General features: G+C 37.5%; 1 protein-coding gene across 1 annotated transcript; it reads left to right on the forward strand.

The window, feature by feature from the left end:
- Window positions 1-3521: 3521 nt before the first annotated feature.
- cacng7b (calcium channel, voltage-dependent, gamma subunit 7b) lies at window positions 3522-26714 on the forward strand. Its single transcript, XM_067393370.1, has 6 exons — window positions 3522-3584; window positions 9442-9637; window positions 12002-12088; window positions 12174-12314; window positions 24576-24721; window positions 25686-26714. Exons 2-6 carry the CDS (start codon window positions 9442-9444, stop codon window positions 26154-26156), a joined length of 1041 nt encoding a protein of 346 aa, XP_067249471.1. The 5' UTR covers window positions 3522-3584; the 3' UTR covers window positions 26157-26714.
- Window positions 26715-27616: the final 902 nt, after the last annotated feature.

Below are 27616 nucleotides of genomic sequence, written 5' to 3' on the forward strand. Positions count from 1 at the left end.
TATTGGGATCCTTGTTCCCATGTTATTGAAACAAATGACTTTATTAAAAATGCTCATTTAGATATTTATGATTTATTCCATATATTTATATGCATATCTATATAAAGTGTGCAGTGTATTATAAAGTATACATGTTAATGTTTATTCAGAATAAATAATAGAAATTTTCTATGAACATCCTTTTTACATCAGCATTAAAAATAAAAATGACCATGTCATCATAATGTTTTGAAACCTCTAGTGTCAAGAAAAAGCTGCCCCATCAACCAAATATTTATTTATTTACAGTGCATAGTATTAATTAAACTTAAAGGGTTAGTTCACCCAAAAATGAAAATTCTGTCATTAATTACTCACCCTCATGTCGTTCCACACCCATCTCCGGAACACAAATTAAGATATTTTTGATGAAATCAATTGCCAGCAAGTTAATTTACACTTTCAATGCCCAGAAAGCTACTAAAGACATATTTAAAACAGTTCATGTGACTACAGTGATTCCACCTTAATGTTATGAAACGACAAAATAACAAAATAACGACTTAATTCAACAATATCTAGTGATGGCTGATTTCAAAACTGCTTCATGAAGCTTTACGAATCTTTTGTTTCGAATCAGTGGTTCGGACACATACCAAACTGTCAAAGTCATGTGAACCTTTGAAATTTCGAAACACTTATGACGTAATGAAGCCTCGCTTACTGAAATCACGTGACTGTAGTTATATGAACTGTTTTAAATATAACCTTTCTGGGCACTGAAAGTGTAAATTAATTTGCTCTCAATGCAGGCCTCACTCAGCCATCAGAATTTATCAAAAATATCTTAATTTGTGTTCTGAAGATGAACAAAGATCTTACGGGTGTAGAACGACATGAGGGTGAGTAATTAATGACAAAATTTTCATTTTTGTGTGAACTAACCCTTTAAGTATTACTTATTATTATTGCCAAATTGGTCTCGAATCAGCCTTTGAATTCTCGCTTTTATGGATGAATTTATTGGTGTTGTGCTTATTTGGCTGAAGTGGCTACTATATGGATATTTACACACTATGAGGTCTCAGAGATCAGCATGTCCTGTATAGTGAAATTCATGATGTCTGACCTGGAAAGACCTGAGGCTGCACACTGTGCCCAACTAAACAACTTGAACATTGCACTGACGTCAAAAAAACTGCCAACAGAAAAGTAGGACGTGGGAAAGAAAGGGCAGGAGGAGTGATAGGTTAGGTGAAAGCAGATGTGTGAAGGTAGGATGAAGATAATTCAAATTAATTTACTAATTTAAAAAAATATTTTTCGGAAACATGTCCATTATCCCTGGAATTTGTAACAAGGCAAAATTTACTGCTTACTGCCCGATTTCTGCAGATGTAGTTCCATTTACTTCACACCTGCCTGTAACTTTCTGTTGAACCCAACCACTTAGCAGCGGTGTTTGATTTGGGGTCAGAACTAAACTCTGTAGCAAAGTAGATCTACGCAAACAAACACTGAATTAAAAAAATGCTTAAATATTAATGTACTGATTAGTGAAAATTCCATGTATTGATGTAATTACGCTGTTTACAATGTCCATGTGTATTTCCAATCACAATAAACAGTTAAACCTCAGTATCAAAAATGATTTGTTTAAATGCACAGATAGATAGATAGATAGATAGATAGATAGATAGATAGATAGATAGATAGATAGATAGATAGATAGATAGATAGATAGATAGATAGATAGATAGATAGATAGATGATAGAACCATTGCACAATAATTTTGTATTGAGTTCTGTGTTTTCAAAGTGTGAAAATAAAATGATTAAACCTATCACTTTTTTGTGTTTGTGTTCACTCCATCAGTCACCCGTTTGGCCTCGTCTCACTGGTCACGTCTCTGGCGTCTCTGGTGCTGATGAGACGGCAGACCTTTACACACGTCTCTCAATCTCAAAACTTTCTCTCTCCACTCATCGCTCCCTCAGTGTCGTCCCAGTGGGCTCGAGTGATATAACAGGATACCCTTAGATACCCTGCCTATTAAAAACTACCCTAACCTCCTTACTGTAACTGTCTTCATCTCAGTCACTCCTCTTTTTGAATGCCCCAGTATGACTTTCTTTTTAGTTCTATGACCTCATCTTCTTTTCTTGAACCGAAGATTTCCAGCATCTGAAATAAAATGCTTTCAGAAATGTCTGATTGTCATGTGTTATTGTATATAATTTAGATCTCTATCTCTCTGTGTCTCTCTTTCCCTCCTTCACTTCTTGAGGTCAGAGTGTACCATGCTATTGATATCATGTCTAAAAATACGTACACTAAAGTATAATGGGACTAAAGGAGAAAAAACTGAGATAGGCTTGAGTCGAACATGGGTGATGACAAATGTGAGCGCTTATCGGTGCATTCTTCTGAATTTAAACTGTTAGCCGATTAAAAAAAAAAGCTAATTTCTTTAATATCTCAATTAGTTCTCTCAGACAGACTTCTGCTTGTGTCGGCTGCTTCTCAGATGTTTCTTCTGAAAAAAACACCCTAGAAATCATGCATCTCTAAGAGTTTCCAAGGAAATGATGCACATTTTCTTTTGTTAAATCCAACAAAGATTCAGTACCTGCAGCTGCAAATACATCCCTTTGAATTCCGACCAATTGTCAAGGAAAATTGAACTAATATGTCCTGTGTCTCCTTTTCTGACTCACTCATTTACTGTAAATTATGCTGCTCTCTGACTGACTGTCTTCTCACAAAACACTATTGACTAAAATGTCTTTCCCTCCATACTTAAACTAATTTACTGAAGTCTCTTTAGATAAAGGAGAGTGTTGAAATTTGGCAGGTCAACACTTTTACAGACACCAAAATCATTCACGCATAATTTTAAAGATTAACTGAAAGTTAGTGTTATATGACTGCATAGGAAATCTACAACAGACGAGCATCTAACTAAATGTTTCAGGTAAAAACGTTTCATAAACATTTTTAAAGACCAGATAACATTGAACGAATGTTTTATTAACGTTACTGGAACAATGTTTGTCTATAACTTTGCCAAAATGTTAGCTAAAGTACCGAGACTGGCTCATATGTGTCCAAAATCAGTGATACCGATAAACTAAAAAATCTCTAATATCGGCCGATAACCACCATATCAAAATACTGTGCATTTGTACACCATAAATGGTTTTCAAAACGTCTTTTCCCAGTCAAACACACTAACACCAAACATAAGCTTCAAGCTAGAAAAATATCTTTCCATCCATCCATACAAACTGCAAAAGTACATTTTCCATTGCGCATTACTAACCCAAGCCATACTACATATTCACACGCGCATTATCTGCGTTGCTTTTGCTCTCTTTCGTTTTGCTGGGATAAAAACGGGGATGGTAAGCGTGAAGATGTGAGGGAGGAGAAGATAACGGGGTATCAGTGGGAAATACGCACGTAAGAGAGAGAGAGAAAGAGGGAGGGAGAGACGAGTGAGGGAGAGGGAGAGAGAGCGCGGATATTTTGCCAGGCACCCCTGGTGTGAGGCTTGTGCCTGCGCGCTCGCTGCATACTCGTCAGCACCACGCGCACGGGCAGGGTGAGTACACGTTTCTTCAGTCTGTTTTCGTTGTCCTTTACTGTTCTCAACTAATGCGTGACAGTCGAAACACATTTGAACTTTTGTCAAGTGTTATTGACAGAAGTTACAGAAAACGAAAGGGTATGTGTTTATGGTTGTGCGTCGACCGTGTTACAAAATTCCAGCAGGTCTGTGAACGCATCGCATGTTATGTTAATATGAGCGGAAGATTAATCATAGCACGTTTGAGAGTTGTTTGTGGTCCGTTGTGAATTGTAAACCATTTAGGAGACTGGCATGCGGTGAAAACTAACATTTGCAGCTGTTTTTGTGTTGGTGAGTGAATGGTAGCTGAGGTAGTTGAGTGTATAACTGGCTCAGTCAAGTGCCTCAGGAGGCGCGCGCTGGCATGTAGGTGGGAACTCCATCGTTACTGGGCCAAGGTCTTTCCATACATTAGCCTACATCTGGTTTGGCATTTTTTTCTCTTTTCTCTGTCCCCGTTCCTTACTGTATGTCTGTTATTAACACTGTATTTATTGTAATACATTCAGATATCCACTTAACACCTTTAACAAAAAGATTTAAAGAGACAGTTCACACACACAAAAAAAATCTGTTTACTGAACTTCATGTCTTTCTTTGCTCTGTGGAACACAAAAGATGAGATTTTGGAGAATGTTTCAACTGCTTTTATTGCAATACAATAAAAGTAAGTGGGGTCCAAAACAGCACTGGACCTCGTGGACTTTCATTGTACGGAGAGAAAAGTAATAATTAAAAAAAAAAACACAATTCTTGTGCATTACACAGAAGAAAGAAATGCATACAGGTTTGGCGCAACAAGAATTACATTTTTTTGGGGGGTGAACTGTTCCTTTATGTTTTGGATCAAGTGCACTTATTCCACATTGACATCATACTCCATCTGTTTAGAAAGATTTCCTATAGCAAAGGACAAGATCAGACCCCACAAAAATGCAAAAAAAATCAAAATGCAAAAAAAAAAGAAGTCAGCGCTGACTGACCGGGGAGTTTGAGGTCAAACTTGGACGGACTGATTTTGTCATGGAGAAGTAACCTCTCTTCTACATCAGTACACGCAGCCTTGAGGGGGTAGAAGCGCTGCGGGCGAAAGAGTCCAGCAGGGAAAAAAGCCTCTCAGTGCAGACAGTCAAGCTGGAGTTTGACACTGTTGTGTTTGCTTCAAAGCACTCAGCACCAGCACTTTTCCTCCACAGTGTTCTCGCTGTGCCTTTTTTCACTGCATTGCAAAATCTGTCCATCATTTGCTGGGGTTCATCATCTGTTGACAGCCAGTGTCAAGGCTTGTGTCATTCTTTGCGGCAGGACGAACGGCAAAAGGTTGCACTTTCTGATATTCACAGATGGCACTAAGATCTCGTCTAGACACCTGAGATTCAATTTGGAAGCCAAGAGTCTTTTTTCCCCCTCTTTCTTACTTTTGCTCTTTTTCTCTCTCTCTTGTTGCTCAGGGTGCTGCGCTGAATCACCAGCTCTGAGAGACACACAGGAAATGACAGCATGAAAAAGCACACACACGCACACAGACACGTTCTCTCTCACACACACTCTATACAGCCTCTTCAAAAATAACCATCATAAAAGTCGCCATAGCAGCAGCAGCTGAGTGACTGCGGAGACAGGAAACTGATTCTTTCAACCTCATGACAGCAACCGAATGACAGCATTCATTTCTTTAATCTCATGTCAAATAATCTTTAAATAGGTAGAGAGCAAATGACAGGATGAAATCTTTCCTGTATCAGCTCAGCACAGATGCAGAGACATTGACAGAGAGCAAAACGTACATTTCACTTTGAAAAGACCTTTCAAGTTATCGTCAGCGCTGTCATCCGTTCACCACCGAGACAAAAAGCATCCCTCATTAATTAAGAATCGATCAGAGCTCAGCTCTGGGTGAATCAGAGAGATGCATATGGTCAGATCTAATCTTAGTTTTACAGAGAACATGAGTTCATACTGTACACTCTGACATTTACATACTGCCATTTTTAGTTAGCTGCCCCATATATGGCCTCTCCTCATTCCAGTGTCTTTTCTTGCCCTCTGTTCCTCTACAGTCTGAACCTTTCTTTCTCTTTTTAATGCAGTGTTGTTATTGATTACTAAAACTATTACAAATAATTTTTGTTATTTGAAATAAAGCTGGAACTTAAAGAATGTAAAAGAAAATTAGAAATATTGCCTTGGCAACTAACTGAAGTAAAATAAGTTGAAGTTGAAGTATTAAAATGACTTAAAGCTGCAGTCCGCAACTTTTTTGGGGTTAAAAATGATCCAGAATCAATTTTTTGAGCAAGTGCATAACCAGCCAGTGTTCAAAACTATATCCTTATTTTTCACAACAGCTCAATTCACAACAGTAAGCTTGTAATAATGTTTTATAATAAAATTATACTGGTGGATTTCCGTGGGAAATTCGAGCATGCAGCAGTTCATCTTTGCGTCATTACGTCACGTCTGTGAACAGAAAGAAAGGAGTCCCAGCTAGACTATGCATATAGGATGCTACTGGTAGTGGATCATTTATAGCCTTTTCTCACAGCAGCTGGAATAATTAAACTTATCATTTTGATGGCAGATTGTAATCCAGAAAGGTCCAAATGACAGTCATCAGTGACAACTGGAGATTCACCTGTAGTCAAAAGCAAAAGTTTTCAGACTGCGGATTGGCTACAGAAATTGAAATCTACAGGTAAAGCTAACACACACTAAATACACAGTCACGCAATGCTGATGTTGTTAACATTAACAATTTGAGAACAAAGTATAACAACAATAATAATTTGCACGGTTTGATGCCATATGAGCTAAGCGATTGTTAGACTTAATCATCATTGGCAGCGCAATTTATTGTAGGCTAATCCTTTTCCCCTCAGTTGGTCAGAACAAAAGTGACAGACATGTTACTTACTTGTTCAGATGTCATTTTCCAGTGAAAATTCCTACTTTGGTCATACTTCAAGACTACAATCTGTGATTCCGAAGTACAGTATCCACACCGGTGTGGTGACTGACAGCAAACATTAGATTCATCCGCGTCGAGGAGCTGTGCCGTTGCTCAACGCACGTAAAGATGATAATTCCGCATATCACTGCAATTGCAGGTTGCAAACAGAGATGGCGACAAAGAGGCAAAACTTATGGACTGCAGCTTTAAATTAAAATGAGATAAAATCAGTTGATGCTAAATTGAAAAATTACAAAAATAAAAACTAATAAATATGACAAAAACACATAAAATTATTAAAACTTAAAATGAAAACTGAAAATATCAAAATAAAAGATAATTAAAAATATGAACAAATAATATGACTTATAAACAATACTAAAATAACAATATTTTAAAGCATTACAGGAATAGAGTGCAACAGTTCCCGTCCCCTTTTTTCAGTGGCGCTGGTTCCGGAAGTATTTTTTTCATTAATTTTTCCCATAGGGGTTTTAAAATAGTCTTCATTAAAGAGTTATAAGCCATGAACCAAGCAAATCATTTACAAGATGAATCACAACACAACAAACTTTGATTTGAAGCAAAACAGCTTTTGAAAATTGGACAAAAAGACAAAGGTACAAGACTTTGTACTTAAAGGTGCCCTGAAATCAAAATTTGAATTTACCTCGGCATAGTTGAATAACAAGAGTTCAGTACATGGAAAAGACATACATTGAGTTTCAAACTCCATTGCTTCCTCCTTCTTATGGAAATCTCATTTGTTTAAAAGACTTTCGGAAAACACGCGGATCTCAACATAACACCGACTGTTACGTAACAGTCGGGATCATTAATATGTATGACCCAAATATTTGCATATACTGTATGCCAGCCCATGTTCAAGGCATTAGACAAGGAAAGGCAGTATTAACATCTGGATCTGTGCACAGACAAGGTAAGCCAGCAAGAACAATAGTGAAAAATGTCAGATGGAGCGATAATAACTGACATGATCCATGATAGCATGATATTTTTAGTGATATTTGTGAATTGTCTTTCTAAATGTTTTGTTAGCATGTTGCTAATGTACTGTTAAATGTGGTTAAAGTTACCATCGTTTCTTACTGTATTCACGGAGACAAGAGCCGTCGTTATTTTCATTTTTAAACATGTGCAGTCTGTATAATTCATAAACACAACTTCATTCTTTATAAATCTCTCCAACAGTGTAGCATTAGCCGTTAGCCACAGAGCACTATCAAACTCATTCAGAATCAATGTAAACATCTAAATAAATACTTTACTCACATAATTCGAAGCATGCATACAGCATGCATGACGAACATCTTGTAAAGATCCAGGGTTACATTAGCTGTGTGAACTTTGTAAATGCACTGTAATATAGTTGAGAGCTCGTGTGGCAGGGAGCAGGAGAATTAAAGGGGCGGCGCGCTGCCAAAATCAGTGTATAGTTAATGATGCCCCAAAATAGGCAGTTAAAAAAATTAATTAAAAAAAAAATCTATGGTGTATTTTGAGCTGAAACTTCACAGACACATTCAGGAGACACCTTAGACTTATATTACATCTTGTGAAAAAGCATTCTTGGGCACCTTTAACGGTTTTAGTGAGGGAAAGAACTACAATCCCATAAAGCATTGCAAACAGCATAACTGAATTTAAAACGATGGAAAAATATAAAAGTACTCATTTACAAATGTTGATTATATGTATAAAAACAATTTATTTTAAATTTATTGTTGGTTTAACTTTAAAAAGTACGTTACCTGGTTCTTTTAAAATTTTGAGTTCATTGAAATTAAAAAATTGAGTTAATACAATGAAGGTGATTGGTTTAATCAACAGAAGCTTATGTGAACCACATTAAATTATTGAAAATGATTTGACAAAAGAAAAAATGTTGTGTTAACAAATCATGAGTGGGAGTGGGAGGAGCTAAAAAGCTATTTTGTAGTGTGTTGCTTTTTTCGACTCTGATTGGTGTTATTTTCTGTACAGCATCATGGGTAATGTAATTTTTCACCATGAATTCCACTGTTAAACACGATTATTTTAAAAATAAGCTGAAATATTGACGGCTGAATTCGGGAAATCATTCAATATGTGAATGATTGTTTCTTTAATGAATATCATCAATTTCACAAAACCAGTCTGAATGATTTGACTCATTTAGTTAAGTTCAATTCACCTGATTCAATTATTGGGTCACTTATGGCTCACTGGAGGACAAGATTATCATTGAATATTGACTTAAATTTCTGGCGGTTCCTCACAAATCTGTTGTATGGCTTCAGACGACTACAGTCATATGGATCCATATGAATATATTTATGGTGCCTCAGTCCAATTCATTGTAGAAAAGAGTGAAAAGTACAATCTTTTAAAATGTCTCTTTTTGTGTTTAACAAAATAATGAAAGTCATAGAGGATAATAATTAATGAAAGGATTGTAATTTTTGGATGAACTAATCTAATGGCAGCTTTTTGTGTTTCTGCGTTTCTGTGTCTGAGGTCTGTGTCTCACAGTTAGCTATGACTCATGACTCTGTAGGCACTTGTGTGTGATGTGAATCACTGCCAATAATGTTTCACTTTCTGCCTCAATGACTGCCACCCGTTAAGCCTGGTGAACTTTGACCTTTTGTGCGATTGGTTGATTACTGCCACAGTGGGACAGGAACTATCTCTCATGATCTTTTACACTCCTCTCTGTTTTCTCTTGGCATTTTATTACTGGTGAACTGAAGAATAACACAGACTGTGCAGAAGTGTCTAGATTTTATAGTGCTGTCTCACTCCCCGCACCTCAAATCTTTAATGTTTTTGCTGTGATTTGGACCTTGGGTGCTGATTCATGTGTGTGTATGTGTGCAGATGAGCTCTTGCAGCAGCAGGGCTCTGACTCTGCTCTCCACAGTGTTTGGGGCGTGTGGACTGCTGTTGGTGGGGGTTGCCGTGGCGACGGATTATTGGCTGCTGATGGAGGAGGGAATCGTACTGCAGCAGAACCAAACTGTCGATGTCAAGATGGCATTGCATTCTGGCCTCTGGAGAGTGTGCTTCATAGCAGGTGTGGACACACACATTATGCAAACACACTTAAGGTCTTCTATAGTACTTTTTGATACAACTTTTGGATGCCAAGGACGCAAAATAGGATGATCTGCCTGCAGGGGACCCCTTTTACAATATGTATATTTTCTTGATATATTTATATATTTAATTTAGTTTTATACACTGCCATTCAAAAGTTTGGGTCATTTTGAAAGAATTAAAGGCTTTATTTAGCCGATAAATTGATCAAAAAGTGAGATTAAAGACATTTATGATGTTACAAAAGATTACTATTTCGAATAAATGCTATTCTTTTGAACTTTCTATTCATCAAAGAATCCTGAAAAAAATGGTTTATGGTTTCCACAAAAATATTAAGCTGCAAAACTGATTTCAACATTGATAATAAGAAGAAATGTTTCTTGAGCACCAAATCAGCTTTTTAGAATGATTTCTGAAGGATCATGTGACACTGAAGACTGGAGTCTTTAGATTTTAAAATACATACAAATAGAAAATAAACAGTAAAATGTAATTATATGTAATTATGTGTAATTTAGTGTGTGTGTGTGTATATATAATCTCTTCTTGTGTAAAGACCCATTCATTCTTTGTAGGAAAAGTAATGTGAAAAAGACAATTTGTTGTTTGAAACATTAAAATAATTTTATAATTATAATTTAATTACAAATTATAATATAATAATTTATCATTGTGCTGATGCCAAATCAAGTTATTAAGATATTATATTATGATAAATATTATTTACTTTGTGTTGTAAAGGTGTATCTACCTTCATTGTGTAATTTTTATTTTATCAAATTATATTCGGGTCAGTGACGTGACAGGTCTTTTTTTGTCCATTTTTTTAGGCCTTAATAATAATAAAAAACAAAGATATGACATCCAAAATATGTAAGGTTGTACAACTAGATCTCTTTTATTGAATCCAAAAGGTTTTAATTATATTTTGCCACATTTAAAGGTATTTTAAATATTTTGAAGTGTCAAAAGGTCATTCGGTTTAACCGTCCAAAGACCAATACAGCCATTTCATTTGTGATTAAAATATCTTAAAATATAATAAATGTATTTATTTTTTATTCTGGTGTGATTTTATAACATCATATATTAATATGGTGCAATATTGTATTAAAATTATGTGTAGAAGTCGTTGCTTTGTTATGAGAAAGAATGTCCGGAAAAATGAATTTTATTGATGTCATTCGGAGTAACCAATATTAAGGGACCATTTTCGATCAAGTCATGTGGTCAATATCATGTGACAGGATGTGACATCATTCAGATAGTCTCAAACTCCATTGTTTCCTCCTTCTTATATAAATCTCATTTTTTTAAAAGACCTCTGAAGAACAGGCGAATCTCAACATAACACAGACTGTTACTTAACAGTCGGGATCATTAATATGTACGCCCCCAATTTTTACATATACCAGCCCATGATTGAGGCATTACACAAGGGCAGCCAGTATTAACGTCTGGATGAAAGGCATTAAACAAGGGCAGGACGTCTGGATGTGCACAGTTGAATCATCAGACTAGGTAAGCAAGCAAGAACAATAGCAAAAAATGTCAGATGGAGCAATAATAACTGACATGATTCATGATAACATGATATTTTTAGTGATATTTGTAAATTGTCTTTCTAAATGTTTCATTAGCATGTTGCTAATGTACTGTTAAATGTGGTTAAAGTTACCATCGTTTCTTACTGTATTCACGGAGACAAAAGCTATTCGAATATAGCTATTCGCTATTTTCATTTTTAAACACGTGCAGTCTGTATAATTCATAAACACAACTTCATTCTTTATAAATCTCTCCAACAGTGTAGCATTAGCCGTTAGCCACAGAGCACAGCCTCAAACTCATTCAGAATCAATGTAAACATCAAAATAAACACTGTACTTACGTGATTAGACATGCTGCATGACAAACACTTTGTAAAGATCCATTTTGAGGGTTATATTAGCTGTTTGATCTTATGTTTTTTTTTTTTTATGTTGTTTAAGGCAAGCGCGAGCTCTTGGGGCGTGGAGCACGAGATTTAAAGGGCCACACACCCTGAATCAGCTCATTTCTAATTTTGCCCCAAAATAGGCAGTAAAAAAAATTAATTTAAAAAAATCTATGGGGTGAAACTTCACAGACACATTCAGGGGACACCTTAGACTTATATTACATCTTTTAAGAAAAAGTTCTAGGGCACCTTTAAATAGTGTTTTGTTGTTTGAAATATAGTTATTCTCCTCAATGTTATTTTCCTGCAGTTATTCATCCATTTACAGTATATATCTGTTTTTCCTGTATTCCATATATACATAAATCTTTCAATACATCCTTTGTCTCACTCTTTTAGGTTCAGAGAAAGGTAGATGTGTCGCCTCGGAGTATTTCACAGAGCCAGAGATTGAAATCACCACAGAAAACACTGCAAATATCCTCAGTGAGTGAACGTGAGTTCTCGTCAAAGTAACACGTCCACATCTACACACACAACTCTCACGCACGTGTATTTGCTGTTCTGGCAGAGATGGTGCGGACAGCTACACCCTTCCCTATGGTGTCTCTGCTCTTCGTTTTCATGGCCTTCATCATCAGTAACGTGGGCCACATTCGTCCACAGCGCACCATCCTGGCCTTCATTTCTGGAATCTTCTTCATCCTCTCAGGTAAGGATAAACCTGTCCATATATAAGGTGAACATTGCTCTTAGGCCACGCTTGCTGAAATAAAATTGTATCCCTTTATGAGTTTTTTAGACATTTTACATTTATATTGAATATATTATAGCTATAACAGCTATAACTTTTAGAATAGATGTTGTGCCATTTATAATTATGTCATCACAAAATAAGCCTGGAGGAACATTTTTTTGAATCAAGTCTCTTTCTAAAATACTCTTACTGTTAAAAATAGTTCATAGCATGTTTAATGCAGATCCTTTTCAGGAGGATTAGATGTGTGAGGACTTTGTGTTCTGAACTCACCAGAATGCAGCAGTACCATCTGTAGTGCATTAATGATATCTTCTCCAATCATAAACCTGTGTCTGAGCATGAAATCACTCCATCTGTTTAGTATTTATCAGTTTTTTGGAACCAGTAGATGCAGTGCCAAAGATTCTTTGGTGGAAGTGCTGTATTTGAATTGTTTTAGTTATTCTGTAAAATAACAAATCTGTCATACGGGTGCCATAACTAAGCCATCTGTCACGTGACAACTCTCTATGCGGTTGCATATCATTTACTTTTATTATTTTCTCATGAGCAAAAACTGCAGTCATCTATTCACGTAGGCACAAATGCCTGGTGTGTCCCATATTATGTAAATGTGAAGATTAAACTCATCAGTCAATGGTGCCACATTTATTTCCCAGTAGAAATATCTGAACGTGCAATTCAGTTCTGCACCAGCAGAGGTCAGCAAGTTTATAAAATATAAAACATGCTTATTGGTGAGAATCACGCAGTAGAAGGTAGTAGGCATTGCTGTATGAACTCATATACATATAAAAGGCTCTTCTGAAATTTAATTTAATGACTGTTGTTTATTAACAATAATTGTTTTTATAAATCAGTTGAGTTTACTGTTTTTCTAATTTTCAGTATTATTACAGCATGTGATGTAATGCTGCTTTGTAAAGTACCTTGATTAAGCTGTTTATGGGGGTGGAAGGGGGACTATCCAGCCCCCTCAGTCAAGATGAATGTGAAAATAGATTTTAATCATGAAATAGAATCAATTGACACTTTTAAAAATCACAATTGCCATGTGCATAGGCTTTCTAGCATTAATATTAGGCTACTATAGCAACATTATAGTTAAGGGCAGTCTGTTATATTATATTATATTTGACATGTGAAATTCCCACACCACGGAGAATGCAGATATACTGGCTTTTTTTCATGTTTAAATGACTAGATAATTGGTTGTAGTTGGTTGATTATTTCACTGTATTGTTATTGTTACAGTTCAGGCTGTTCTAACTTATCAGAAAATTATGTATCTGTTAAATGGGTCACAATGTGCATGTGTTTTATAGCAAAGCAGACACACGATTAATTACTTTTGGTGGTGGTATCACTTGTCAGTATTCATGGTAACTTCTGAAATTGTGTATCTAAGACGTATTTATATCCAGTTGTGTTAATTTCATGGATATCAATGAGTCAAATTTTCGAATATGTTTGTCTAGGCAATTTTCCTTTTTGTTCTAACTAGTAATACTATTACATTCTTTGCCATCTGTACTGGCTCAGAAGCTTTTAGTTGAATAGTTGTAATGACAGGTTTGTTTACGGTCTGACAAATATGCGAATGGACCACATGAGTTTTTCTAGCTGGGGATACTTTGTGTTACGTCATGCTTTCGTCACTTCAGAATCCCCCAGTGCTCCACTGCCACCGCCTCTATATTTGTGGTGCTGCAATTTTTTTTTTTTAAATTGACCTTGACATTGAAAACAAACTAACCTTAAAAGTATGTTTTGGAAGGAGGTAAAGTGCCTATAGAAAGACATCATACCCCTTTGAAATAGTTAGAGTTCTCTATTTGTCATACAGCCTGAAATCAATACCCATTACAAAAAATAAAAATCTTTTCCAGCTTAATTTACAAATTTTGCCTTACAGGGTTGGAAAAGTCATTAGTCTTTAATACTTTTTAGAGCCACCTTTTGCTTTAATTACAGCCACTAATCTTTTTGGACATGTCTGTACTTGTCAGGGTTCTGTTTATGTTTTCCGTGTCACATGTTCCTTTGTTCTCAGTTTCCCGCCACTTGTTTGTCTCCTTGGTTACAGATTGATTAGTATCCTTAGTTCACATGTGTCTTGATTAGTCTCGTTTGCTCCTCTGTATATATTTCCTTGTCTTCTCTGTCAGTCTTTGTCAGTTCTCATTTGTGTTTATGGCTGGTTTTTCCTTTGTACTCCTGTTTAGTTTCATTAAAGTCTGTTCATTGGACTTCCCTTCGTTGTGCGCTTTGTCTACCACCATGAACCGTTACAGTACTAACTTTGCACACCTAGATTGGGGAATATTTGCCCAGTCTTCCTTGCATGATTGCTCAAGTTATATTCCTGGGTGTGTGGCAATGGACTGTTCTCTTCAAGTCCATCCACAGATCGGATTTGACTCAGGGCTCTGACCTGGCCGCTCAAGGACATTCACCTTGCTATCCTTAAAGGGTTAGTTCATCCAAAAATGAAAATGATGTCATTAATGGATCACCCTCATGTCGTTCCAAACCCGTAAGACCTCTGTTGATTCCATTGAATCCTTTCTAGTGATGTGTTGTTCTTGAACGATTCGTTCATTTTGAACGAATCTTTAATGTGACTCGGGAAGAACGAATCGTCTCGGGGGGTGATTCGTTCAGTCGCGCATGTGCAATATTCTACAGGTTCTGTACCTGTACTGCTAGTAGTAGTTCACCTGATGATTCAATTGATTAGTTCATTTCATGAGTCTTTCGGGTTTTGAGTCGTTCCTTAATCACGTGACAAACCCATACGCTACCAATGCATTCTGAGCCGGAAAGAGAATTGATTAGTTCTTTTTATGAGTCTTTCGGGTTTTTGAGTCCTTCCTTAATCACGTGACAGACCCATACGCTATACTGTGTGACCCAAGCACATTATATTTATTAGTAAATAACGTTAATTCTCCAGTTTTGTTTGAGTTTGTTACAACTGTTAAAGCTGAATTTATCATAACCTTGATGTCTTAAACTAACATAAATTAAAAGCAAATAACATTTTGAATTTGAATTATTAATGTCATTATGTCCTTTTTGAGCAATCTTCTTATACATATATTAGACTAATATGTCAAGTCTGCCTAGGAAAAGCAATTATTATAACAGCAAACTCAAAATTGGAGTAAAAATGAACAAACTAGGCTATAAATACTTGGATTATTATATTATTATATAGCCTAGTGTTTATTTACACATAGACAGTCAAAAAGATAAATTAATCAATACTTTATTTATAACAGGGCTTTATTTATTTATAATAACACACCACAGATCCTCAAGAAACAGTAACAAAAAGAGTGACAGAAATGTCAGAAATAGCGTATGGGTCTGTCACGTGATTAAGGAACGACTCAAAACCGAATGACTCATGAAGAGAACTAATCAATTCTCTTTCCGGCTCAGAATGCATTGGTTTAGTGTATAGGTCTGTCACATGTTTAAGGAACGACTCAAAAACCCGAAAGACTCATGAAATGAACTAATCAATTCTCTTACCGGCTCAGAATGCATTGGTTTAGCATATGGGACTGCCTGTCACGTCATTAAGGAATGACTTAAACCCGAAGACTTGTCAGACAAGAGGTGAGGTGAGGTGAGCTTAATCAGCTTGTCATAAACTGAAGACCCAGGTAAAGAATGAATTAATCATTTCTGAATCTTATAGCATTGTAGTTTTGTATTGTTTGTAGTGGGATCAACGTTTGCATAAGTAGTAGATGTGTTGGGGAAGTAACACGTAACATTTTAATTACATTTTGCTAAAATGAACGAAATGAATGAAATGACTCGAAAAAAGATTTGTTCATTTTGTTGAACGAGACTCAAAAGTCCGAGTCAGTAAAATGATCAGAACTTCCCATCACTAATCCTTTCATCTGTCGGCGTTGGTAATGCACTTTTTGTTCGCCGTGGTTGTTTTTGGCGATTAGGATATCCGCGACATGCGCGCTCCAGTAACTTTCCACACTCTACAGGCACCGCATGTGATGTTTTTGTCCGGAGACAAGAGTAACAACTGCAGATTATGAGTTACCTGCGGTGAGTCCGACATAATGAATCCACTAACACGACACATCAAATGCCGGTGGTAAACACTCGTGTTCCAATACTCGTGCACGAGTTTTGGGAGGCGTTCCTTTGAAAAAACTCACTAACAGTCTTTGGTTTCTCAGTCGACGATAAGATCCTCTTTAGCACCTTTAAGCCATTGCGTTGTTCTTTTGGCAGTATGTTTGATCATTGTCATGTTGGAAGGTCAATGATCTGCCCAACTTCAGCTGTCTAGCAGAGTGATGTAGATTTTCCTCACAAATTTGGATGTATTGGCAGCATCCATTTTCCCTTCAATCCTGACTAGTCGCCCAGTCATGCTGAAGAGAAACACCCCCACAACATAATGCTGCCACAACCATGCTTCACAGTAGGTATGGTGTGTTTCGGGTGGTGTGCTGTGTTTGCTTTTCGCCAAACATAGCACTTGGGCCTTTTAAATTTTGGTCTCATCAGACCATATCACCTTTTGCCAAATGGCATCAGTCTCTTCCAGGTGTGTTTTTGCGTAGCGCAAACAAGACTGAGTGTGGCACTTTTTCAGGAAAGGCTTCTTTCTTTCAGTGCTATGTTTGGCATGCTATGTCCTTGAGTTGCTAGCAAGCAGAAACGGTCCAAACTGCATGTGGCACATTCATGATAGAGGCGGGGTGTATGGAAATACAAGGTTTCTGCCTGACTATTGAAGCACAAGATCATGCTGGAGAACATGATCATCAGGTTTTAACAAACTTGTGAAGTTTGTGCTGCTGTCATTAACCCTTGTGCGGTCTTCGTTTGGGAAGTACACTCAAGGTATTTGGGGTCTCAAAATGCAATTTTGTAACAGTGTTTTTTTTTTTTAAACAAATCTCATTTTATTCTTTTTATTAATGTTTTTACTCCATATTTGTGCAGTTTTTGAAGGATTTATCATTTTTTAAATTTATATAAATTAAAAAAAAATTTTTAAATAGGTTTATATACAAAAACAGCTTTTTATGTAAAATTCACTTTATAAAAGACCCACATTTCTAAATTTCATTCATGGGGATAACATGAATAATTTGACATGGTTTAGTGTAAGATTTTTGCCCATCTTTTGGAAAATGCAGTTTTAAAAGTTAAAAAAAAAACTATAATTTTCACCAGTAGATGGCTGCAGAGCTCCACTATTTGCTATGTGTTATTTGACTGACTGAAAGACATCTTTTCACAAGTATTCTTCAGTTGGATTCATATCTAAATATTCTGAAATCACAATTATAACAATAAAGGCTACTTTTTGTCAAAGTTTAGTATTTTTTGTAATGAAAAAAAATATATACTTTTTCAGTATTGTTACATTATGATGAGACTCCACTTAGAAAATGGACAAAATTCATCCTCAAAATCAACATTTTTGAAAAACTTTTTTTTTTCAGTACAAAAAAATGCTAAACTTTGACAAAAAGTAATGTTTATTGTCTTTTATTGTCATAATTGTGATTTCATAATATTTAGATATAAATCCAAATGAAAAAGATGTCTTTCAGTCAGTCAAGTAACACATAGCAAATAGTGGAGCTCTGCAGCCGTCTACTGGTAAAAGTGATATTTTTTTACTTTTAAAACTGCATTTGCCAAAAGATGGGCAAAAATCTTACACTAAACCATGTCAAATTATCCATGTTATCCCCATGAATGAAAGTTAGAAATGTGGGTCTTTTATAAAGTTAATTTTACATAATAAGCTGTTTTTGTATAAAAAAAATATTTATTTATTTATTTATTTAGTTATTTATTTAAAAGATAAAAAAAATTCACAAATATGAAGTAAAAACATTAATAAACAGAGTAAAATTACATTAGTTTTTTTTTAAAAAAACAATTATTTTGTTACAAAATTACATTTTGTTGCCTGGGGTCTGTGGAGAGTCAGTGTGACCCTTTTTTTTACAATAACATAAAAACTAGATATCACTCCAATTTTTTTTTTCTCTGCAGATCTTTGTACATTTTTTTTATTTGAGCAAATGTCATTTGGGGTCTTTGCAAACCCCAAAGACCCTATAAGGGTTAAAGCAAAATGTCGAGCACTAAGAATTATTTGATTTTTTTTTTCTTCACTACTTTTACTCAAATTGTTATACTTTGTAATGAACAAAAATATTAAATAAAAAACTGGAAAATAAAAGCATTTTCCCTCATGAACTTGGTATGAACCCCAATAAAACATAAATGTGCATGAAAAAGCACTTTCATAACAGACTTCAGTGAGAGTCTAACCCTAACTCACTCTGAAAGTAGAACTTATTTGTATGCAGATGTCGCTGTTGTTTACTGCATTGCTGCCTCAACCTTGCACACGGCCAGAAAAGACCTTCAACTTTATCAGAAACACCTCTCTCCTCCTGCAGCACAAACTTCCTGACAGACCGCCCTTGAAAAACACCTTTTTACTTGTCCTTTTCTCTCTGTGTTCTCTATCAGCCTGCTGCTGAATATGTAATGGGCATTTCAGACTGTTTGGGGCTGATAAAAGTGCTTCAGTTGAAAGAAGCCATTAAAAAGTAAAGATCAAGCATGCTGATAGTGCCGTTAAATGGAGCGGCTGTGAAATGTAGCTGATGTTTGCAGGAATGTTGTGTTTTTGCTTTTTGTATGTGGGTGAGAGAGACTCAAGTCGGTCATTCTGCTGTTGCGATAAATATTACAGGCATTTCTCGGCTTGTGCATGTTGAGCTTTTCTCATCCATTCTCACCTGTTCCTCTTACAGTTTTGCTGTCATTCTCTGTTCTATCTCACACACATACACACATTACTCTGCTCCCTTCATTTTATCTCCGCTGTCCTCCATTCATCTCTGTGCTGCAGTGAGGAGTATGTGGGGCTGTGATTTATTTAGATGAAGCTTATGTCCTCTTATCAGTGGCTGGGGATGTGTATGTACAGTACTTGTGTACTCTGAGTTGGCAGAGGTTGAGCAGTAAATCCTCAGGGGTCTGACAGGAAGGCTGATGTCCTCATCACAGTGCAGTTAATTATCTATATTGCTTATTACTGTTGTTGTTATTTCTCTTTTTTTTTATGTAACTGCATTTAAAGCTGTGGTACATTTAACTTAACTTACAACTAACTTATGGTTCATTTATAATAGGTGTTTAGACTGGACTGGTAGGACCCACCGCAGAGTATCACAGTAACTGCGTGACTCGCCATAGACATATATATTTATATATATATTTAACACCGTTATATTTGAAATCAACCCAAACAAACACACTCCTCCCTTAATTGCTCTGCCCTCAAAATGCACAAACATGCAATCATAGTTGAAGCGAAGCTATATAATGCTTCACGGAAAATAAAGTGAATATGACAAACAAATGACAAGGAAGAACAACAAATGAGCATACAGTAAACAAGAGTATATACAAGCAAGAGTTTGTTGTTAGTCAGCAGCACATCAGCTCCAGACAAACAATGACACTCAAAACTGTAGGACATGTTTGATTCACTTAGTTTTGCCATGGCCATGACATATTAACTTGTGGGAATGTGATATGTTGTGGCCTTGAGATATTAGCTGTTTCTCAATATGCGTTCTTCAGCGATCTTGCGTCCTTGTGTTCTTGCTCTACGTCATCATCAACCGTCGAAGTTCGTTCCAATACTCAAGAACGCAAGAACGGAGGACGTATGAAAGTACCCGGATGTGTTCTTGATATCGAGGATGCATCGAATGCAAACTTGAGGGAATCGAACCGTTAAAAATCCCAGAAGACGCTGCGGCGGTTGACGTACGGAGGCCTGTAAGCTTTAAAGTTCTCGTGAGATTCCAGCTACAAGCTCGCAAATACGTGACGGCTCGTGAAAGTAAACCGTTTGTTTTGCTTAATTTTAATAAAATGATAACCTGAAGAAAGCCTTCAGTATTTTTATTGGCATATAAAAAATAATCTTAACATTGACAAAGCATAACAGCCAAAGGCTACTTATTTTCATAAATACACGTGGTGAAATAAAAACATATAAAATATATGTAATGTCTATAATAATATGATGTCATTTTTTAACAGGTTATGACAATTGTTTGTGATGTTATGTTGTATTTATTGTGCATTATAGTCACTTATAATATGCTGGGACGGTCAGCAACAAGATCGCAGCACATCTCAATTCTCAAATGATGCGTTCTCTGTCCTCGCGTCCTTCCGAGATCGTTCTTTTAAGGTCGCCTGGCAAGACCGGAGTCAACGAGAACGCAAGTCCGTTCTCTGCGTTCTTGGAATTGAGAAACAGCCATTAATTTGTGGGAACATCATAATAACTTCTGGGAACGTGATAAGTCATGGCCACAAGATCATTCAAGAAAAATATATTGTTCCCTCAACATAGGATCTCGAGGCCATGATTTTACATTGCGTGGCCACGACATAAGGATGTCATTACCCCAACAAAATGATCACGTTCCCACGAGTTATTATCTTGTGGCCACAACATTGTCACAGATCCCTTGTCTCCCGGACTCCATTACCCATAATCCTCCTGTCTCCACACCTGCACTCACTTCTCCTCTTCATCACGGATCACCTGCACCTGTTCCTGATCATCATCACTCCCTTTATAATGGACTCACTCCCTTCACTCCTTGTCCGTTCTCTGTTTATGTTAAGCTTATGTGTATATGTGCTTAAACTCCTTCGTTGTTATTAAAAACCCATCTTTGTGGATCTCCGTGTATGCCTCATCTCTCCAGCATACAGCACACGTAACAGAAGAACGGACCCACATACCTCCACTGGGTCCAGAGGGCGGAGGAGGAGGAAGATTAAGACTTCAGAGCCCTCTCCAGTCTCCACGGAGCCCTCTCCAGACTCCGCTGAGCCCACTCCGGTACCATTGGGACTTCTTATCGTGTATGAGGGGATGGACTGGACCCCTCTTCAAGCCGCCGAGCCAGCTGCTCCAGTAGCTGCCAACGAGCCAACCGCTCCGGCCTCAGCCGCCGAGCCAGTACCTCCGGTCTCAGCCGCCGAGCCAGTATCTCCAGTCTCCGCCGAGTAAGCAGCTCCAGTCTCCGCCGAGCAAGCATCTCCTGCCCTCGCTGAACCCGCTCCATGCCCCTTTGAGCCTGCTCCAGTAGCCCACGAGCCCACTCCAGCCTGCAAACCCACTCCATTCCACGAACCAGTCAAGCTTTCCCTAAACCTCTTAAAGTATTTTTTTTGGGGGGGGCCAAGTACCCGTGGGTACATGTCGCCCACACATGTGGGTAGGGCTCCGCCATGGCCATCCTCGGCAGCCCTCGTCTCCTGACCCACCGTGGCAAAACCCATCTTTGTGGATCTCCGTGTATGTCTCATCTCTCCAGCATACAGCACACGTAACAAACATATTATCACATTCCCACAAGTTAATATGTTAATGTGTCGTAATTTCGGTTCACTTAGTTTTGTTGTTTGATAATTTTGCCACAACAAAACTAACTGAACCAAACATGTCCCCTCCCGGTCACCGGAGTTACTATAGCTAACATTACAATAACAACATATCTTGGAAAACCATGGTTTTATGGTGTATTGATTACCATTTGTATAACCACACAAATACCATAGTTTTTTGTATTATGTTTTTTGTAGCAAAACCATGGTTATTTGTGGTTACCATGGAATAACTACAATAACCATGTTTTTTTGCTTTTATTCGTAGGAAAACCATGGTTAATTTTCATAAGGGCTTCTTTTTCCAGTAATATTCCTTTGGCCTTTTCTGTTTTTTAATGTCTCTCAGCCATCTCACTTTCTACAGTCTTTCTTCAAATCTCACTCTCTCTCCTCCCCCATCATGAGTGGACACGCTCCCTACGGCTGATTGGCTACAAGTGTGTTGTGCTGCTCGGTTCGATCCACTTTCAACAGCATTTCTCAGAAATCACTTACTACACTTTCATTTAAAAGCGCATTTTTAAAAACTTTATGTTCTCTGAGGTCCACCTATAATGCTATCAAGATTTTTACATCAAAAAACATTCTAATTTAGAAGCAATAAGCTATTTTCTATCCTGTTTTTGACCCTCTCTTTCAAACACTCTTGGAAGTAAACACTCATGCAAAACTGTTACCCAATGATAGCAATATTAAAATAATTAGTCTAACTGAAATAGTCAAATTGCAAACGCTTTGCAAATCTCATCTACAGTGCATAACATCATCAAAAGGTTCAGAGAAACCTGTGCGTAAGGGGCAAGGCTGACTAAATGTGCCCAGGAATACTTCCAGAAAACACTACTGTCGGTAAACACAATCCGCCGTGCCATCTGCAGATGCCAACTAAAGCTCTATCATGCAAAAAGGAAGCCGTATGTGAACATGGTCCAGAAGCGCCGTCGTGTCCTGTGGACCAAGTGAAAAAGTGTTCTATGAGTTCAAATTTGACATTCTTGTTGGAAACCATGGATGCCGTGTCCTCCGGGCTAAAAAAGAGGGAGACCTTCCAGCGTGTTATCAGCATTCAGTTCAAAAGCCAGCATGTCTGATGGTATGGAGGTGCATATGGTATGGGCAGCTTGCATGTTTTGGAAGGCACTATGAATGCTGAAAGGTATATAAAGGTTTTAGAGCAACATATGCTCCCCTCCAGACGATGTCTATTACAGAGAAGGCCTTGTGTATTTCAGCAGGACAATGCAAAATCACATACTGCAGCTATTACAACAGCATGGCTTTGTCGTAGAAGAGTTCGGGCACTGAATTGGCCTGCCTGCAGTCCAGACCTTCACCTAAAGAGAGTATTTGGTGCATCATTAAACAAAAGATGACCACGAACTCTTCAGCAGCTGGATCAAAACTCAAAACTCATCAAAACTCCAGAAACTCATTACCTCGATGCCCAGACATCTTCACACTGTTTTGAAAAGAAGAGGAGATGCTAAACCATGGTAAACATGCCCCTGTCCCAACTATTTTGAGACCTGTAGCAGGCATCAAATTTGAAATTAACTCATTATGTGCATAAAATTGTACAAATTTCTCAATTAAAACATTTATTATGTTATCTATGTTGTATTGTGAATAAATATTGTTTCATGTGATTTGAAAGTCTTTTAGTTTTCATTTCATTCAAATTAAAAAACGTCCCAACATTTCTGGAATTCGGGTTGTAAACTGAAACGTGTTGTAATGTCTTACTGATAACAAAACAGAAGATGTCGCTCACTGAAGCTTTTATTCAGGATTGCAGCGAATGGCTTATATCAAAATAATAACAAAGCAAAGTTCTCTACCTGCTTTCTTCCATATTCGATAAATCCAGTATATTAACCACATAAATGCTGAAGCAAGGGAAAGAGGAACTCATCTACTCACTAGCCTCAATGTGTTTATAACACTGGCCTACAGCCAAAATTCTTCTAAAAATAAATGTTATCAAACTTTTACTAATTCTGGGTCCCTGACAATGAAAATGATGCTTAAAATTGTTGATTGGCTCTAGTTTTCAAGACATGCTATTGGGTCAGTATATACGACCATTGAGTTGGGAATTGTGGAGGATAAGTGAGTTATATGTTTCATGTGTAAAAACATTACTCTCGTTTGTTTATGTACAGAACTCAGAACGAGGAAGTATACAGGACGTCATCATCCGGAAGTGCAGGAGTTATGATCACGTAATATGATTGACAGATCTAGACCGAATGAGCGCTCTCTGACTCCTAACACATGCGCACCCAGAAGAAAACAGACGCACGGTGCTCTGTATGCTGTTTCAAGCTGTTCAGATCACATAATTCAGTGGAAAATTAAGGAATGATATTCTGTATAATGAAATATGAGTTACGTGAGAAAAACATCTGTTGTCAGACACAAATGATAACAAGAACATCCATTCTCTTCTCTCTTCTGGAATGCTTTTTTTGGAGTTGACACAGGTTTTCAAAACAGCGTCATCTTTTTTTCAGTGAACCAGGGTGCTGCGAACTTCTGGGTTAGCCTCAAAAAACATCATCACTGCAGCATTCTTAAAACACTGCAATATTCCATAAAATAAGAATCGTCAGATTCATTTTTAGCTGTTTTTGCAGGAGGTGGCAGCCACAATCTTGGTGTTCTGTTGTTTTTCCTTCACTCATTTGTTATTGTGTCTCTTTTTCTCAGGGTTGAGTCTAGTAGTGGGGTTGGTGCTGTATATCTCCAGTATCAATGATGAAGTAATGAACAGGCCGCGAGAGCCAGAGCAGTTCTTCAACTACCGCTATGGCTGGTCCTTTGCATTTGCTGCCAGCTCATTCCTGCTCAAAGAGGTCAGAAGATGACATTTCATCCAAAAATATCAATTTATCTGCCTTTTTTATATGCCATTTTGTTTGCTCAGAGTAAATTCAAGCTCCTTGGCCTTGAATAGCCGAGATGTTGTCATATTTCTTGTGAAAGCTCCGATGACTTGAGCATATCCATGCTTCTGGGCCTGAGGGGCTTGACAAATGATGGTACTGTAATTATGTCACTTGATGCTGCTGAAGCAGATGCTTTTAACATGACCCTGCCCTGACATACACTTCAGTCGATGGCCAGACCTTCGAGTGCGCTCTTTATGTATTATGAATGTGGATCTTCAGATGTGCTCCATTTTAGTTATTACTCTGGACCTGAATACTGTATTTAGAGCAGTTAATCATATTGTTTTCATTGACTGCAAAAGGAAAAGGTTAAGTAATCTGAGCTCAAGGAGGTCAGTATAAGGGATTTTACCATGTATATATTTCTTTCTATTGCTACACATGCGTTTTTTAGATTTTCAAATATTGATTCAAATGCAGATGTTATTAAGGTGATTATGAAAGTCATTTTGTGAAGAAGACAAAGTGGATGATGGAGCGGTGAGTGCTACAGATCACAGGCTGTCTGTCAGCTGTTTTCTGTGCCCATAAAGTGAGGATTAAGCAAAATTGAAGTTCTTTTTTCCTGCTTAAATCAGCAGGATCCTTTTACTATTATGGTCGCTGAAGGAAACATTAGATTGTCAGTGTGTGTGAGAGGGAAAATTAGAAAAAGGGTAAATAAGATATTTTCAACAGATCAGCATTTTAGAATAATTTCTGAAGGATCATGTGACGCTGAAGACTGAAGAATCTTATGTTTTAAACACAGGCCTGATAAAATAACTGTTACCATAAAGCAAGAACAAATTTGTCCCATATACTGGACGTTTGGAATGTGGCAGTTGTGAAATCACATTCTCCCTCTCATTCTCACATATTCCCTCAGGGTGCCGGTGTGATGTCAGTGTATCTCTTTATGAAGCGTTATGCAGAAGAGGAGATGTATCGGCCTCACCCGGCTCTCTATCGCCCCCGTCTTTCCGAGGGCAGTGACTACAGTGGCCAGTACCTGCACCCAGAGACCTGGCCTCCCCCCCAGCGCGCACGGAGCGCCTCTGAAATCTCCAGCGACATCTCCATCCAGCTCACTCAAAACCCCCAGCACCCGCCGAAGAGCAGCGGCCAGCAGAGCACATCATCTCCGGGAATCACCGCAGCTTCCAGCCCCACCTCTGGAGCCGGTTACCAGCTGCCACCGTCAGGTTCTGGAGCTCAATTTTCCCACAACCATCCCCTCCACCCTGGGGCGCACGGGCCAGCTGCTGCATCCCAGACCCTGCCCATGTCCGCATCACCCGCTGCAGTGCCACCCCCACACTATCACACACATATGCGCATGAGCGCCTCTCCATGCTAATCGCAGAAGGAAGAGAAAGTTTATAGAGTATTTGTTTTTAATTGAGATAATGCATAAACGAGAAACAGAAAATATTATACAAGGCAAGATATAGTTTTTTATATGAGAAAATGAAGTTAAAAAACTGTTTGTAGCAAAAGGCCTCTTTTTAAGACTGAATGTTGTTGTTGTTGTTGTGAAACTGTAGCATATTAAACTGCACTGGATCGAATGGGGTTCATGCAGAACACTTGACAATCGCACACACCAGAACTGACGATTCGTTTATTTAGACATGCACATTAGCTCACACAAGAGAACTGTAACTATTGCCTTTAATTCTGGAGATAAACTTAAGTTATTTCTCATCATGAAATCTGTGAATTGTTCGTTTTATTGTTAATATTATCATCAAATGCTAGAGTGGGAATTACTTACGAACAAATTTAAAATGCAGAACACAGATAAGAGTGATTCATAAGCCTGAGTTCAGATATATTGCTTAGTTCTTGTGTAAATATTGTGTACTGTTGTGTTTTGGCTGTGATTTGGTTCACTGCCTTTCTGCAGAATGTTGACAAATTTGGTGGGGAAAATCTCAATTAAAATGCTTTAAGCGTTCTTATTTTGTAAGACTCTTTTTCTGATGTATCATATTATTTAGGTTCACAAAAACGCATTTGCCTGACATCATGTTTTAAATTGCCAGCGCTCATAGCGCCCTCTAGTGGTTAAGAGATTGTATTGAAACTGCGGCGTTATGAGAAGCGCTGTCCCTGGTGCTGAAATCATTCAGGCTGCTTGACAACACAGGCCATGCAGCAAAAAAAAAAACGCTATAAATATTTTGAACACAGTCAAATGTTCCATAAGGTTTTATTGCTAAATTAATGTTACATTAATGTGAATGAGCATAATGAATGACAGCTAAAAAATGAGGTATTCTGTTATATGGAACAAATTGTTTCTTGCAAATGGCCACTATGATTATTACATCATTAGGATGTGTGTGTGTGTGTGACTATACTTGTATGTCAACCCACTATAGTGAGACATTGGTCCTCAGTATTTCAAAAGGCTTATAAAACAACCAAAATATGACTTGCACGTTTCTGTGATGGGTAGGTTTAGGTGTAGGGATTGGGTTAGATGATAGAAAATATCATTGACCTGATATAAAATCAGTGGAAGTCTATGCAATGTCCTCACTAAATAGCAAAACAAACCTGTGTGTGTGTTTGTATGTGTTGAGAAGGGTGTAAAATTAAGCTTTACAATATGCATTGTTCCTGCGCCACTAGCGGCAACAGACAGAATTACAGATATAATGATCGTTTTCAAACAAGTTTCCTGAACACACCCCTTTTGTCCTATTGGTCGAACACACGTATAGCCCCGCCCCAAACTCAGGCGTTTGGCTGAGCCAACATTTGCGGTGTCGAGCAAAAAGACAGTAAACATTTTCGGGGAAATCAAGGTAA

The sequence above is a fragment of the Chanodichthys erythropterus genome, chromosome 2 (genome assembly GCF_024489055.1).
Source record: "Chanodichthys erythropterus isolate Z2021 chromosome 2, ASM2448905v1, whole genome shotgun sequence".
Taxonomy (NCBI): domain Eukaryota; kingdom Metazoa; phylum Chordata; class Actinopteri; order Cypriniformes; family Xenocyprididae; genus Chanodichthys; species Chanodichthys erythropterus.

Excerpts from the sequence above, each read along its gene's own strand:
- cacng7b (XM_067393370.1), top strand. The coding sequence starts at position 9,442 with ATGAGCTCTTGCAGCAGCAGGGCTCTGACTCTGCTCTCCACAGTGTTT. Across the intron at positions 12,089-12,173 it reads AAACACTGCAAATATCCTCA|AGATGGTGCGGACAGCTACA; the intron begins GTGAGTGAACGT and ends CTGTTCTGGCAG. Across the intron at positions 24,722-25,685 it reads GCTCATTCCTGCTCAAAGAG|GGTGCCGGTGTGATGTCAGT; the intron begins GTCAGAAGATGA and ends ATATTCCCTCAG.